General features: G+C 36.8%; 1 protein-coding gene across 2 annotated transcripts in view; it reads left to right on the forward strand.

Annotated features, from left to right (window-relative positions):
- The window catches only part of MYO3A (myosin IIIA), a 94,732-nt gene that overhangs the window by 46,845 nt on the left and 31,300 nt on the right, over positions 1-16,587 (forward strand). For both annotated transcript variants that reach the window (XM_065731578.1, XM_065731579.1), the window contains exons 9-18: positions 990-1,089; positions 2,086-2,202; positions 3,302-3,406; positions 3,491-3,574; positions 4,749-4,951; positions 6,237-6,335; positions 6,432-6,546; positions 9,966-10,092; positions 11,271-11,481; positions 13,601-13,748. In XM_065731578.1, coding sequence (XP_065587650.1) covers positions 990-1,089; positions 2,086-2,202; positions 3,302-3,406; positions 3,491-3,574; positions 4,749-4,951; positions 6,237-6,335; positions 6,432-6,546; positions 9,966-10,092; positions 11,271-11,481; positions 13,601-13,748 — 1,309 coding nt within the window. The remainder of the gene's footprint in view (positions 1-989; positions 1,090-2,085; positions 2,203-3,301; positions 3,407-3,490; positions 3,575-4,748; positions 4,952-6,236; positions 6,336-6,431; positions 6,547-9,965; positions 10,093-11,270; positions 11,482-13,600; positions 13,749-16,587) is intronic.

The raw sequence follows: 16,587 nt of genomic DNA on the forward strand, positions 1-16,587 counted from the left end.
TTTTCGTTTGAATAGAGCAGAGAGATTATTTCATTTTGCCTTAATTTCTGCTGGGGTGGAATGGTTTTCTTCAGAGTATGATGCTGTGTTTTGGTTTTAGGAGAAAAACAGTGTTAACACACTGATGTTTATATTTGCTGCTGAGCAGTGTTGTACAAAGCCAAGGCCATTCTCAGCAAAGGGCTAAGGAGCTGAGAGGGAAGGCAAAAGGGCTGAGAGGGAACAGAATTAGAACAGCTGATTTAAACTGGCCAAAGGGTATCCGTATATGACATCATGTGGAAGGAGTACTGAAAGGTTTGGGAGTTCATTGATCTCTTGTGTTTCTCAGAGGCAAACTGGGCATCAGAAGGGGGTTGATGAGCAATTCCTTGTACATCATTTGTTTTATATATATATGTACTATTCATACATATATATATATATATACTTCATAATCATTATCAATTTCACTTTCCCTATCTTAGTAAACAGATTTATCTCAACCCACAAGTTCTTTGGTGTGGTTTTTTTCAGTTCTCTTCCTTGTCCCACTGGGAAGTGAGGAAGTGAGCAAATGACAATGTGGTGCTGAAACCAGAACACTTTTTAAGATAAACTTTACTGAAATTTAATCCTAATAAAAGTATTTTAACTTTTAAATTAATGTGTTTTTAATTTGTACTTTTTTTTTTTTCCTTTAGAGTACAAGAAAATTATTCTGGGTTAGGATATATTTCTTTTACTCCAGTGGTTCTGTAGCACTTTGCTGAAGTCTGACAATCTCAGACAGCCTTAGAGCACCACCATCATTACTAAGCTTGAAGTGTTACCATCCTGAATGCTCCGTCAGTACTAAAAAATATATATATGTCCTGTTCTGTGGTTCAAACATTCATGTATTTGAATTCAGAACAATGGAAATATGTGATATTTTGGCTGAATTGCTGTCAAGATGGCTATAGATGCAAGATCTTTACAGCAAGAAATTTTATGTCTGTCTTTTCTAGATTCGAACGTATTCACACAAAGAAAGGGAACTACAGTAAGTCACTAGTTTCAAACCAAGAAGAAGTAGATGATTTAGCAACCTTGGAGGTACTGGATGAGGTAAGAACTTTCTTTCTCATGTTTTCTTGAGGTGTAATTGGAAATTAAAACACAGTGTTATGCTGTTGATTTTGAAGTTTATATATATTTGAATACTTCCATTGTGTAAGAGTACAATAGCAGTTCACTACTTTATGTCAAAAATTTAGGTGAGATTTTTTGTTTCTGGAATGGTTCCAACTGTATGCTAAAACACCTTCTGCAGTTAAAGCCTCCAATTGAGCAGTATAGTAGCACCATTTGTTTAACTGGATGTATATAACTTCCAGCTAAGTAGCTAATTTGCAATGGTATGTTAACTTGAAATTGATCCAAGTCCAAGAACAAGTACATTCTCACCTGTTCCTTGGACATCTGGAGCTGTGCTAAACTAGCTTACCATACTATTCTTAGGCTGGGTTCTTGCTGACTTACTTTGGTGCAGAGATTCACTGAGATCAATTTATGTCAGCTGAGGCTCTGCCCTCAGCTGTTGAAATGAGCATTCCGTTGAACTTTTGACAGAGTTATTGATGGGAACCCCACTGGTTTGTCAAAGATCAAAAGTGAAACTACAATGAGCTTGGGAAGCACACAGAGAGAGAAATCTGCTGTGTTTATAGCTTAGGGTTCAAAAACAGGAAGAAGAATCAGGCCACTGCATATTATCTGCAGGTCATAGAGGCCATCAGCCATTGTAAACAAACTGTCATTCTTCCTCTGCCATGCTGTAAATAAATTGGTACAGACTAAAGCTCTACTTATTAACTAATTTTTCTACAGCCTCTTGGTGGATTGGTGAGTGTGCCTTGTCCAAAGGGAGTTTGGACACAAGCAATTATGAATTCCAGGGTGTTTGAAAGTATGACTAAGATCAAAATAATGTGTATTCCTTAACATAAAAACCTTCCTTTTCTCTCCTCTACACTCACTGTAACTATATTCATATTTTGTCTGTTTTCTTTATATTCTTTTTTTTTTCCCTGTGAGGCAATGTTCTTTCTTTTTCTCCATCAGAACACAGTAACAGAGCAGTTGCAGAAGAGTTATGCAAAGGATCAGATCTACACATATGTTGGGGACATTCTCATTGCTGTCAATCCATTTCGAAACATAGACATTTATTCTTCGCAGGTGTGAAAATATAGTTTGGTTCTTTTTTGCTAGCACTGATTTCCAATAAAGTGACTGTTTATGTTAAGTATTAAATAAAACTGTTCTTGAGATCTATTTCTGTTCACTCAGAAAAAAAAGAATTACCAATAGTTGTTTTAATTTCTTGATGATGCACATCCCTATTGTGTTGAATTTCAACATAAAAATGAGAAACTAAAAAAAACCCAACTTCTCAGGTGTCTTTATATCTACAGTGTAGATCATGTCAAATATCATGCCTTAAGTGCAGATGGCAATATCTGAGCAAGTTGTCTATTTTAATCAGTAGATAGAAAAAGGATTTTTGAGGTCACTGTTCTTCTAGTAACTTCCAGCATTCATTCTAGGTTGAGATAAATTGCATTAAAATTCATGAGATATGTTGACTAGACCACCACAACTGTGAGCAGTTATTTCAGAAGTAGTATTTGTATAGATACATCCATTAATTTGACTGAATCTTATTCCTTTTGGTAGGAGGGATCATTCCACCTCCTCCACTTTCTGTGGAGAACTTCGGTACCAGGGCAAATGGTTGGAGGTAGGAACTGGAGACAATTTGTCCCAGGAGAGCTGAGGAAACCATAACTATTTAATTGATCTGACAGTTCACAAAGCAAAGTAAAATTTTAACTTCTGTGAATTTGCCCCTCCACTCTACAAAGAGAACAGAAATTTTGGGTCATACATAATTTGTCATTATTAATTATCAGTTACTGCAGGTACAGAAAAGACTTTTTCTTAGTTTAGACATCAATATCGTGCAGAAAAAGCAAGAGGATGTAAAGTATAATTTCATTCTAAATTAAATAAGGTGCTTGTATTTGGCAACATTATGTTTGTTCTAATAATTCAAGTTTCATGGCATAAAGCTGACAGCATGCAAAATTATGTATCTTTTTTAGCAGTACTTTTAGTACTAAATGGAAATTCACAGTATAGTGAGTGCAGTAACTGCTCACTCAGAAGCAGCAGTACTGCTCACAAGGATGATGTACGCTAATTTGAAAATAAAAGATAAGTCAAATAAAATTCATTAAGTGGATAGAGATAATATTTTCATTTTTCTTACTCTTAGCATTCCAAACTGTATATTGGAGCCAAACGGACTGCCAACCCTCCTCATATTTTTGCTGTTGCTGACATTGGTTATCAGTCCATGGTGACATACAACTCTGATCAGGTAAAGATGAGGTGACCAATTTATATCTTTTGCTGGGCTGAGAGATATGAAGTGAGCTCAGACTTACGATCTTGTTCTCTGCAGTGCATCGTTATTTCTGGGGAAAGTGGAGCTGGCAAGACACAAAGTGCCCATCTTCTAGTTCAGCAGCTCACTGTCCTGGGCAAGGTATGTTTCAAACAGGGAATGTTTCTGTAAGGCTTTGATATCTGAGATCTAATTGAAGGACTCAACCTGGGGGCAGGGCATTGCTAGAAGACCAAGACAGTAATACATGTCAAGTGATGGACCACAGAAACTGCTTAGCCCTGGTGTTATTACAATCATATATATGATTGTGTATTTTCACTTCCAGCCAGCCATTCATTCTTCAGAATGCTACATTTTGACATACTTCATGATATATGCTTGCCTTTCTTTCCAGATGATATATGTAGGAATGACCATTCTTATTCAAAGTATAGTGGACAGCCAAGTATGCATCAGTTTGTGAATGTCCACTGTATCAAAGGCTACATGTATATGAACAATGGCACGGCCTATTTGAGATGTAAGCTCATTCCATTGCATTTTGTTGCCCTCTTGAGTTTGCAGGGCCATGTTTCTTTGAGATCCACCTGTGCATCGGATGAGGAAAATTAATTGATCACTGTACTGATAAAAACTCCAAGACAGCTTTTGTCCATTCTATCTGAAATCTTTTTCCCTCTGAAATCTTGCATTCTTTACTTCTATGAAGAAGTCCTTCAGTGAAACTATGTCTCCATGTTTAAATGAAGGACTGTACTCAAGTGGTCTTGTGTGAACTAGCTTTCATCTCATTCATGCAGTTGCAATTGAGGTAAAAATGAGGAGGACACTGGATATAATCTGTAATAGCTAGCTTGTGCCACCACACCTTTGCTCCTGTTGCCACACATGCTAATGAGTCAAGGTGTGAGATATGCCTTACCTTGTTGCAGATACAGTTTGATCTATTCATGACTGAAACAAAACAACAAGGTTAGGTGAGTGGCTGAATAAATAATATATAGCACACCCATTTGTTCATTTCTGCGTAGAAGCTTATGCCCAACTCAAAGTATTGAAGCAACCCCATTGAGATAATGTGCTTGAAGCAAAGCCTATGTGTAAGGACTGTATTGCACTGGGTTCACTCACTGATATAGGAAAAAAAGTAAGAACTTCCTTCAGTGTTCATTTTATTAGGCCCAAATGCAACAATATGAAGTGCACAAAAGTCACTCCACACGGTGCAAACTGGAATAGCGAGGAAGCATTTAAGAAGGAATGTATTTGAATGATTACTGCTAATTTTAAGCACTGTCTTTCTCATATTTAGGCTAATAACAGGACACTACAGGAGAAAATCCTCCAGGTGAATAACCTTGTAGAAGCATTTGGAAATGCAGGCACTATCATCAATGATAACTCCAGCAGATTTGGAAAATATTTGGAAATGAAATTTACTTGTGGTGGCACTGTAGTAGGAGCCCAGATTTCAGAGTACCTCCTTGAAAAATCCAGAGTTGTCCACCAGGCCGTGTAAGTATAAAAATCATTCTTGACCTCATTTGAGGTTTACAGAGGAGGCTTACAGGAAATATATCTCAGGACAAAACAGAAGGAATAGCAAGGTACTGTGAGGGCTTTTTGTTATCGTGTTGTGGTGTGGGTTTTTACATACATGATATATGAACAGTCTATAGTTCTTTCAGCTAATTGAAAACTACTCCTTTTCTTTTATTTCACTGCCTCCAGGGTTACTCAAAACAAATACTATGAAGATTCATGTGATATATAAAAAGTATATTATAATGTCTAAAGAATTAAAAGCTTTCTAATGTTTCTAGTTATAAATTTCTTTATGGAAATTTTGGAGAAATTGAAATTTTACTTTGAAGTAAACTTTTAGTATTAATTTGAGGATATGGCTTTGATTTAATTGCTCTATGTTTCCTCTAGTATTTTAGATTTGTTTGTAAAATGTTCATTTTCTACTTTGGAGAATCTAGTAGCATCTGGTTTGTGGGATTATGGACCAAAAGCAATACAGAGCTATTTCTGTTGTGCGCATATCTCATAAAGAGAAAAATTAAATGGCATTTCTAATGTATTAAAATTATTGAAATATATTTTCTGTCCTGGTATATAGTAAAAATAATTTACCAGCTCTATTTCTATCTTAATAACAATAGAAAAGACAGAACTTGAGACAAGTCAGCATTTTACTTTTTCCTGCTTACTGATCTTTCCTCATTTTTATTCTTTTTGTAGTTCTGTGTGACCTTGTTGCCCGTTATATACTGGTGACATGAAGGATTTCTGAGTCTCATTGGCAATTTGTTAATAAAGAATTTAAAGTTAGATGTGATTTTATAAAATTCTTTTTTGTTTCCTGAGTTGAACATAAGCACCGAAAGTGCTTTCTCAGAATTAAATCAGCTTTTCCCCTAAAATATCACCTTTTTCATAACTTAATGTGTTTCTTTTCCTGTCGCAGTCAGTTGGTATTTACATTTTGCCACATGCTGAGACAGGAAGTCAGCGAACCATTTAGGTGCCTCAAATGCTCTTTGGGTAGGTGTTTAGATATCTGAATTCACAGGAAAATGCTGCTGAATTGCTTAGCCTGAGAGCCACTGTAGGAGGTTGATGCTTGAAGCACGAAGGGCTCCTGAAGCTGTTCATGGTGAGCAGCGTTCTCTTTGCTCTGTGAATTCACATGAGCCTTGTCTGTTACCTTAATAGCATTTAATTACAGTGTGTCTGTCATCAGTAAATGTAACAGTTACATTTCTAAACAAGTTTCTTTCTTCTGTTGTTTCAGAGGAGAGAAAAATTTCCATATTTTTTATTACATTTATGCTGGACTTGCAGAAAAGAAAAAACTGGCACATTACAAATTGCCAGAATATAGACCTCCCAGGTAATACTGTTTATTTTTACATAAATTGATTCCTTAGAAATGTGATGGTGTTGAATTCCTAACCTCATTAAATTCTAACTCTGTCAATTCTTCCAGATATCTGCAAAATGATCATTTCAGAATAGTGCAAGACTTTATGAACAATAGCTTTTATAAGTCCCAGTTTGAATTAATTGAACAGTGCTTCAAAGTCATAGGTTTTACACTGGAGGTGAGTGCTGATAACCCTTTTTAATGAATTTTAATGGCTACCTTGATAAGGGAAAATGTGAATAAAGAATTGAAATAATCACCCTTTCTATTTTCTTCCTTTAGCAGTAGTGTTTTTTAGTGTTTTTATGGTATTACATGGTCAACTTACTGTTATGTTGCTACATTTAACTTTTTAGGGTTTTAAGGCATAGATAAACTAATAAAATGATGTTAGTCAACAAGACTTTGATGTCCGTGACCACAGCACAGCTGAGTAATTGGGGAAAAAAGGCTTTTGCAAATTAAATGCATAGAAAATGTTGTAACTGTTTATTAGCCTATAATTTTAGGGCTGTGAATATGAGCTTCATCTCCGTTTTAAGATGATGTCCATGGTGAGAGTTCTAAAAATTCATTGAGTTTATCTGGGTTTTGATGAACTCAATAAATTTTCACAACTCCAGGGACAAAGTTGAGTGAAGTTTTTACATTCCTTCAGAGTGGATCTGATCGCTGAAAATTAACTGAACCCATTCTTCCTTTATCATCTCATACCATTGCTCTACTGGTCATTAAATCCTTCTCACCAGGCTGTTTTTCATGTAATTGCAGTGAAAACCAGGCCTCTGTACTTATAAAATAGGACACAAGGGAAGTAAACTCCATCCTGCACCCTTGTTCTCTCATCTAGAAGCTGTGCATCATGGCTATAGTTTACCACTGACTTTATCAGTCTCAAATGACAGTAGAAATACAACCCATATAATATCTGTGAAATATAGAACTAGTGCTGCAGAATGGATGTATGTTTTAGTCTGTCTATCAAAATCATATGTTCTAAGTTTTCCACAGAAAGCTATTCTATTAATTTCAAACCGTCTTGTCTCCCTCAATGTATTTGAATAGGTAGCAGAACATCCATTCTATTCTTCCATACTCCTTTTACATTAAGCTGCAGTAACAGCAGAGTTCACAGTCTCTTTCTCCTCTGTGTGCTTACTCACAACTGCATGTAATAATATCACACATCCTTTCACACCTGTACACAGCACTCCAGAAGCTGCCTGGGAAGATATGCACCGTTCAGCACTGATAACAGTTTTATCTCACCAAAAACCTTGATATGCCCTAATTAATACCATGTAATGGTACGTAAAGCAGGAAGTCTGTTCTTGTTCCACAGTCTTTTGTTCACTTTGATAGATGGAAACAATAGTCCTGATCATCCAGAAGAGGAGACCATCCGTACATATTAAAAGTTCATTTACAATAACATCACTGATTGCATTTAGCAGATCTAGTGTGCATCTTCATTCAGTTTCCTCAGTAAGGCACCATGAGATAATCTGTGAATAATTATATATGTATAGACTTGCCACAGTCTCAGAAGTAGATGGAGCAACATAAATATTCTGTGGCTATACGTGAGCCCCAACCATGATAACCTGTCTTACATTCTCCATTGGTTGAATCAGCCTGTCTGACGCTGCGTTTGTTAGAGTGAAGGAACAGAGGAGTCTTCCTCTGGTTCTGGTACAGGATACAAGGAAACTGCAAGTAACTAGGCCTTGTATGTCTCTTGAGAACTGCCAGGAGGACATTGCTTTCTCTATTTCTGCATCAGGTGGCAGAGCAGGCTGCCAGCAGGGAAGGGATGTTTGACTTGTTTCCAAACAGTGGCAGAGGTGTGAATGAGTCTGTGTTTGCATACTGCTTCCCAACACTTCTGAGTGAACTCAGGGTGTCTACACCACTCTTTGAGGAGTGATGGCCATGGCCAGAAATCAGAGTGTGTATGTGAGATTACTTCAGATAGGAAAAAAAATGCTGTAAGACAATGAGTTCCTTCTAAGTTGATTTATTTGTAACCAGCCTTAAGCTTTGACATTCACCCCACAGTGCCAAGGAAGATCTATATACATGTTCTGTATTTTATTAGCAGAAAAGCTTGGATAAAATATCTTCTTCAGTTAAAACTGAGACCTAAATAAAGCTTTATTTCTTTAAAATTTGCTTTTAACTGCCTCACAGTATTTAATGGTAACTGTTAGTATCCCAGTCTTAAAATCACACTGTTTTGTCTCAAGTTGCAAGGCAAAGTTAATAGAAAGAACTGGCTGAGGTGAGCAGTAATCATGCTGTATAAAACAGATCAAGCCAGATTTAGAACACACTGGGAAAGGGAACAGAAATACCAGCAGCAATAGTTATTGTACAATAGAATGGCAGAAGTTAATCTGTCCGTTTTTTGTGTTTTATGTATCCCTGAGCTTAAAATGAAAATGATTGCTTAAAACCTACATCAACTGTGAACCAATTATCCTGAGCATAATTTTCAAGTGATCTCATATAGTTTATCTTGATGCCACTAGAATAATTAATTTATTAACTGCTAGATTAACTTTTCTGAAAGTGCTGAAAACAAGACCAAGTCTTCTAGAGCAATTAAGGATTTTATCGAAGCAAATGATGCCTGACATGGTACCAGCAAACTACTGAATATCAGGAACAAAATGCTGTGGAATTATGAAAATCATCATTATAAAATACTAATCAAAGTTATAAAACTGCTTCTTGTAAAACAACCATAAAACTTACAAAACTGCTCTTTATAAAATACATTATTACTATGCGCCTCAGAATATATAGTATTGCAGATTCCCAGCTTATAACTGAGTCTGCTTTTACAGGAACACTTCGACATTTCTGAGTAGAAAATACACATTGAGTATACTGAAAAATGCTCCCTGTTCAGGTGAAAATTCATGGATGAAAATTGTCGGTTCAAAATCTATGTACAAAAAACACATTATTTCCTTAATTACAAGTATGATTTCTTCCTATGTGATTGCTTAAAATAATTTACTGTAGGTATCACTTTACTGTCCAGACTAATATTAGCACTATTTCAAGGCAGAATCTCTAGTTGGAACCTTCTGAAACATTTGAAATCTATTCATGTTTAAATATGTTTAAATGCAGTCCACACCAAAGTACTATGGTGAGTATTCAGTTCCTTAGTGACATTTTGAAGAGTTCTCTGCTAAATCAGAGATGTGAGTTTTCATTCTTCTTGCAGTGAAGCTTTTTTCCTGATGACGTCAATGGAGTGGTTGCAGACCTGTTGTTATTTGGAGTACTTTGTTTCTGTGATCCAAGAAATTTAAATGCAGATTTTTTAATATTTTTGCTGATCTGTTGAGTCTGCAGATGTATTTACTTGTATTGTCACTGCATGTATTCCCTCTGTTTGTACAGAACGGGGAATAATTGCTGGGGAAGGTATTCCTAGAAGAAGTAGTCCTGTGGCAGACATTGAGAGAAAGTGTTCCAGGCTTAGGAAAGAACACAAGAGTGCCAATCACACGCACCAAAGTGACAAGTCTGTCAGGCTACTAAATGCTACTTTTTTTTCTTCTTTTTATATATACTTTCCAGGAACTTGGAAGCGTGTACAGTGTTCTGGCTGCCATTTTAAATGTGGGTAACATTGAATTTTCTGCAGTGGTGTCTGAACACATGATTGACAAGAGCAACATTTCCAATCCTGTAGCCCTTGAGAATTGTGAGTTTATTCTTGCTTTAAAATTGTTTTCCTTTAGCATTTTAGTAGCAAATGTCTTTTATGGCAAAAAGTTATCAATGAAGGGTGTATTCACATGGAAATTTTGCAAGAGTTAAATGTTAGAATTAGGTTAATTCCAGACTCATCTGAATTCAAAAGTAAGAACATCCACTTTATGTATCTTATTTGGCTACATAGTTTGCTGGCATTCAGGAAACATGACTAATACTGCAGGTGCTTGAAAAGAAAATCATTGGAATTTTTCCAAGGTTATTTGAACATTTGATGGAGAACTTCATTAACATTTTGAACATTTTTTTCTATTTCATAGACACTTGTTACTTGTTCTGTGCATGTACATGTTGAACAGTAGCTAACTAATTATTTGGAAGGGTTACCTTACACTTCTAATTGCAAGTAGGTGGAGAAGGAGAGGAGCAAAGATTCTCAAGGAAATTACCACTGTTTTTCAGTAATTACAGCTGAGGAGTCTATACACTCTTCATGCTATCTTACACATTTTGCTGTCATAGAAAAATATCACGCTTTTAGGAAAGAAGCAAAAGGGGACAGCTGCAGATTGCAGAGATGGAATATAACAGGGGGATATTCACACCTCACAACTTTCATGCTCCCAAGCCACCTAGCTTCCCTAGCATTTCTGTATCGACAGTTTGGAGAAGCGGCCTCCTTGATGGAACTGTTTAGAGCGCCTGAATTCCTCTGCTTTGAATCACGTACTGATTACTGTAAAAGTGGAGAGATTTAAATTACATGTTAAGGGACATTTTTCACTGACAGAGTGGTGAATTTCTGGAACAGGCATAGAAATTGTAGATGACCCATTCCTGGAGGAGTTCAAGACCAGGCTGGATGGGATCTTGGGCAGCCTGATCTAGTGCCTGAGTTAGTGGTTGACAGCTTTGCCCAGGGCAGGGGGGTTCAAACTAGATGGTCTTTGAAGTCCCTTCCAACCCAAGCCATTCTGTAATACAGTGAAAGGTAGAAAGGCTGGTGACTAAAATAGGTACAGACCATTGGTTTGTAAGAACACCCTCATTTGCAAGGTTTATTTTAAGACTTGGATTGGGCAACTGTTTTGTAGTACATTATACTTGATCACAGAAGTGTGTTTTTTCTTCAGAAGTCTGTCTCTGAGCTGTGCCCTTACCTTCCAGGTGCATCCTTGCTGTGTATTCAGGCAGACGAGCTGCAAGAGGCCCTCACCTCTCACTGTGTAGTGACTCGAGGAGAAACAATTATTCGTCCCAACACTGTGGAAAAAGCCACTGATGTCAGAGATGCAATGGCCAAAGCTCTCTACGGACGCCTCTTCAGCTGGATAGTCAATCGCATCAACACTCTTCTCAAACCTGACAAACATTTAAGGTAAAATGTGCTTTTCCAGAATAAGGAGAGATTTTCTATGGAAGGAGTGTGGTCTATATTAAAATATTTAGTGTTATCTGCTTTTCTTTTTTTTTTTTTTTTTTTTTGCACCAGCATCATGTTAAGAAATGTTTTTATGCTATTTGTGCATTTCTGTTATGCAGTGACAATACAGTAAATACAGAATAGCACAGCATCTGGTGTTTTTCTGTTTAACCTGTACTCATTTAACAATTTGTAGATTATGTGTAACTGTACTGAAATTATTATTTTTTTCCTTTATACTTACTTTATGCTTCTAGTGATCAGGTCAAATCTTGACATTCATCTGCTGACTACATAGGTCAAATTCTGCTCTTATGTGCACCCACGTTGTTCCTTATATTGCAGTTATTTCTTTTATATACACACAAATACATATATCAGGGTAGTTTCCAAAGCCATTTACTGAGGACAGCGTGGACGCTGTCCTTACTGGGTGATATTTTAAACACACAGATGAGAAAGATGCTGGGAATGAGGTTTTAATACATTTTGCTGATTAATTAAAGAAGAAATAATGCAGCTTGCATTGTAGATTCTGTAGGTCAGGGCTCTCTCTGGCTGGGAATATCAGTGAAAAAGCATGAACTTGAAATATAGTATCAATAACTAAAAGCTTTCAATATCTGGATTTTTCTGGATTTTGTATTTTTGAAACACCAAATGAAAGTCAAGACTGCAATCCTAAAATCAGATCTGAGGAGGAAAGCTAATTTCCAGACAGACAAAATAGTCACGAGTATAGGTCAAAATCAGTGAATGTCTTTGGTCACAGAGTCATAGAATCACAGTAAACCCCATGTTGGAAGGGACCCACAGGGATAGTTGAGTCCAACTTCTGGCTCCACACAGAATCACCCACCAAAACAGTATAGGTAGTATTTGTCAGAGCCGGACATGTGCCTTTAAATTTTACTTCTTGCTTCCCCTTTTAAGACCTCTCAATGCACTTGTTAGGGCAGGAAACAATAACGAAGATGCCAGCCTGTAGAATTTATGCGATTCTCTTTGCAGTGGTGCTGAGGGCCAGGCCCAGAGTCACTGTGCACAATCTAGAGCCCAGGAGCTGGCCCTGCCCATCAGGAAGCACTGCTGCACTGTGCAGTGATGGAGTGATGGCACAGGGACCAGCGAGGCTTTGGAGATTCTTGGGGATCTCCAAAGGATACATGGACATGGGCATGGGCACCGTGCTTGGGGTGGCCCTGCTGAGACAGGGCTGTACCAGAGGAACCATTGGTGAAAACAGAAAATGAACCTGTTCCGTTTTACCCAAAATTTGGCCTTGCAGTCTATACCACAGAGGCTTGGGCTGTGGTTCTGCAGATCTAGCAAAGATGAGAGCCAGAGCCAGCACAGCCCACCTGCTTCGGTGCCAGCTGCACACACAGGCACCACACACATGCACTCATTACAAAGACACAGCTACCAAAGCACTCTAAGAACAAAACACAGCAGGAACTTCCATTTGGCATTTCTGACTTATTTTGGAAATAGTCACAAAAAGAGAAAAGGTTTAGTCAGAAGCAAGTTCCTCATGTGGTCCTTCCACGATGGAACACTTCAACTTATGAGATGGACTTCACAAAGAGGTTCAAGTACTCAACACTAGAAGTAGTTATTTAGATGCATAGAAGGTCTATCTATTCTTTCTCTAGACTTTCCTTTTAAAATAAGCAGTTTTAAGTGTTGTGAATAAGTAATAAAAATAAATAATATTTAATGTCTTTAATTCCAAAGTAGAATTGAATAAGGCCTGTTTGCTTACGAGAGGTATGAAAAGAACCTCATGTTGTTTCTGTACCATCTGCTTTTTACAATAGATTATTAACTAGCATATTCAACTTATCAGTTGAATGGTCATTATGTGATTCAGAGTATCTGGTTTGCAGTTACAAACATCCTTAAATTTATGCGTATTTATTGTATTTCAAATTAAAAATGATTATTTTTTTGAAAGAAAAATCTGATTTAATAGAGACTATTCCATTCATATTTGCTGTAAAGATATGGCTTATAATTTGCTTTCATGAAACAATTATGAAGATAGTCAATGTCAAATAATTAATTTTTTCAGTGGAAGTGATGATGGCTTGAACATTGGAATTCTTGATATCTTTGGGTTTGAGAATTTCAAGAAGAATTCTTTTGAACAGCTCTGTATCAACATTGCTAATGAACAGATTCAGTTCTACTTCAATCAGCACGTCTTTGCCTGGGAACAGGTATGTGTACAATTTTGTAACAAACCTTTAGTCTTGCTGAATATATAAGAGCTCGTTGCAAGAAATGACATTGTTACTTCTCCATAGGAGATTGTAAATTGCAGATCCTAGCAAATGTCTTCTGAGTATGTATTACATGAAGCACTGTTGGATTGCTATTTGCAAGCAAAATGCCTGCATAAAATACATTAAAATTGAAATGTACAGTATCTAAGCAACATAAAACAATGATAATAATTCTGGTGCAAATGCAGTGCTGTTTTCCTGAGGAATAATGTGAGTGATGTAATGTATGGTTCTATGGTAAAAAAAAATAAATGAGTGGCAAAATAACTGTTGAAGTGCAGTGTTCATAATAACTTGCTAATAAGCTTAATGAACTCTGAAATTCCATAAATAAAAAAATGGAAATCTTAATTTGTTCTTGGTCAGGAACAACTCATCTAACATAAATGGTGATGGATTTAACCTAAATAATTTTATGTGAAACAGGAATTATAAAAGTTTATGAAACTGAAGAGGACTAAACGAACCTCAGAGAAAGATCATCTCAACTTCATAAACTGTTTCATGAGACTCATCTTTAAATTGTTATTCAGTATTGTTTTTTGAAGAAATTGCATGTCTGGGGAAAAGATAATTTCGCTGGAAGTAGATATATTCACTCTTGTCACTGATTTCTTTTCTGAATCAGAATCTGAAAACTGACTACAGCTTTGCTTTCCTTGGAGGTGCAATCTGCTAAAAATACAGCCTCAGAAGTGATGGGAATAGTACTTCAGGATGTAGTCAAAGATCCTAAGCTTTGCTATTCAGGAAGTTCCCCATGCAGTCTCTCTGAAGATCTTCATTACCATACAAAGGCGCCCTTGTATAAATTATGCAGAGCAATCACCTCCAATCTTTTAGGAATTATCACCCTTATTGCAGTTGCCTTAAAAGAATGAATGAATAATGACATAAAGTCTTTTGAGTGACATAAGTGGCCCAAAAACTAAAGTGGACACAAAACAATAGACAAACCAAAACACAGTGTATTGTATCACTCCCATTAACATCTAAGAAAAGTTGGCCTTATAGCTTGTTAATCATTATTTTTGTTAGTCTTGTTGCACTGATACAGTAAATAAGAGAAGCCTGGGTATGGTGTAAGGAAGAATTGCCTCTAGTTTCCTAAGGAAGATTTTTTTTCCCAGTGGGTGACCATAGACTTATAACTCCTGACTATTTCTACTTCAGTTTTTTGTTTTCCCATTTCTTTCTCATTTCTGATCTTCCATAAAAAGTAATCAGAGTACTATGAAATACCTACATTATTTTGGAAAGTAGTAAATTTATTGTCACTTTGAAGGATACTACTTTTTGCATTTTGTAAGTATACAGTGTTTATTTTACAGTCATGTAACAAATTGCTCTTCTTCTCTAAGCTGGAAAATGTTCATTTTGAATAACTCCCTGGTGTTGCTGTTTAAACCAAAACACCATCATGCCACATACTCAGAAAAATGACATTGTGTTTTTATTAGCATGAAGATAATTTCCTAATGCATTTAATAATTCTTTTGTTGGTAAATGAAACCAGACTACATAAGGTAATAATACCTAGGTTTGATCACAGAAAAGACGCCATAAAGTACTGAGATGAGATTGAAGCCCAAGTATAAGTGCAGCTCAGTCATTCCTTTTGACATCCCATCCATAGGAGTACTGTCTAATGGATTATGCTATAGAATTTCAAAGAGCAACTGATATTTTAAGAAGCCTTCTAGTCATAAAATATCATGGGAGATTATAACATCCTGTAGCTGATTCAGCTTATTAATTCAAAGAAGATCTATTTAACTGCAGTTTCATGATGTACATCATGAAAGCTTTTCTCTTTGCTGTTTGTATCATAATAATATTGTTGAGAACCAGCAATTGCATAAGAAAATGTAATACGGTATCTCTTAATTCCAAGCCATCTGTCACACCAGTACCAGGAAGGCTTGGTTATCAGCCGTCCTCCAGGAGCTCATGGGAAGTGATGAAGTGCACTCGCCCCATATCCTACTGGGCAGACAATAGCATTACAGAAGCTGTCAGCACTGACATCCCATTCAGTTTTTAGGATACAAGTGCTAAAGACCTGAGTGATCACATACATTGAATGCTTTGAAGGTCAGGCATTTCGTGTTGGCAGTGCAGGAAGGGGGAGTAGATGTTGCCTTTATGGTGAGCAGAACAGCAAGTACAGAGTTCCTTTTCTATCAGCTCCCTTAACCAGCCTTTCTCACAAACCTTTCAAGTAGGAAATAGTTAATCATTAGATGTGTTGTCTCTGAGGTCTTTGAGGATGTCTGAACATCACTGAAACACTTTTCTGATAGATTCATCCAAAGTAATCTCTTCCACAATATCTTCCCTTTTTCCCCTTAATAAAAGTAGTCTTGGTAACCCTGAGCAGTAACAGCTGGTTTCATGGAACATGACAGCTCTGTGTCAATACAGCCAAAGCCCTTGGTTAAGCTGCCTCTACTCCAGTGTAATTTTTGAGTAGTCTTTGAGAGATAGTACAGACTCTTCCTGCCACTAGCTCCTACATGTATGTAATTAACTTCATATATCAGGCCTGTATCAGTGATACATTTATTACTGTCCTGTCTTCTCATGCTGCTTGGGTCATTGATTAAAATGAAAAGCAAAACTCCACCTGTCCACTGCTCCAGGGCAGACAAGGATGAAGTTAGTATTATAAGCCTGAGATACAGAGTGCATGCGGGACTGCAGAAGAGATTCTTACTCCTTACACCTTCACATGGGTGTACAGACCCTACCATAACCTATCCTTGGAGTTAAG

This window comes from Cyrtonyx montezumae, unplaced genomic scaffold, assembly GCF_038088225.1.
Source record: "Cyrtonyx montezumae isolate F1298 unplaced genomic scaffold, pur_monq_1.0 scaffold_14, whole genome shotgun sequence".
In the NCBI taxonomy this organism is placed as follows: Eukaryota; Metazoa; Chordata; class Aves; order Galliformes; family Odontophoridae; genus Cyrtonyx; species Cyrtonyx montezumae.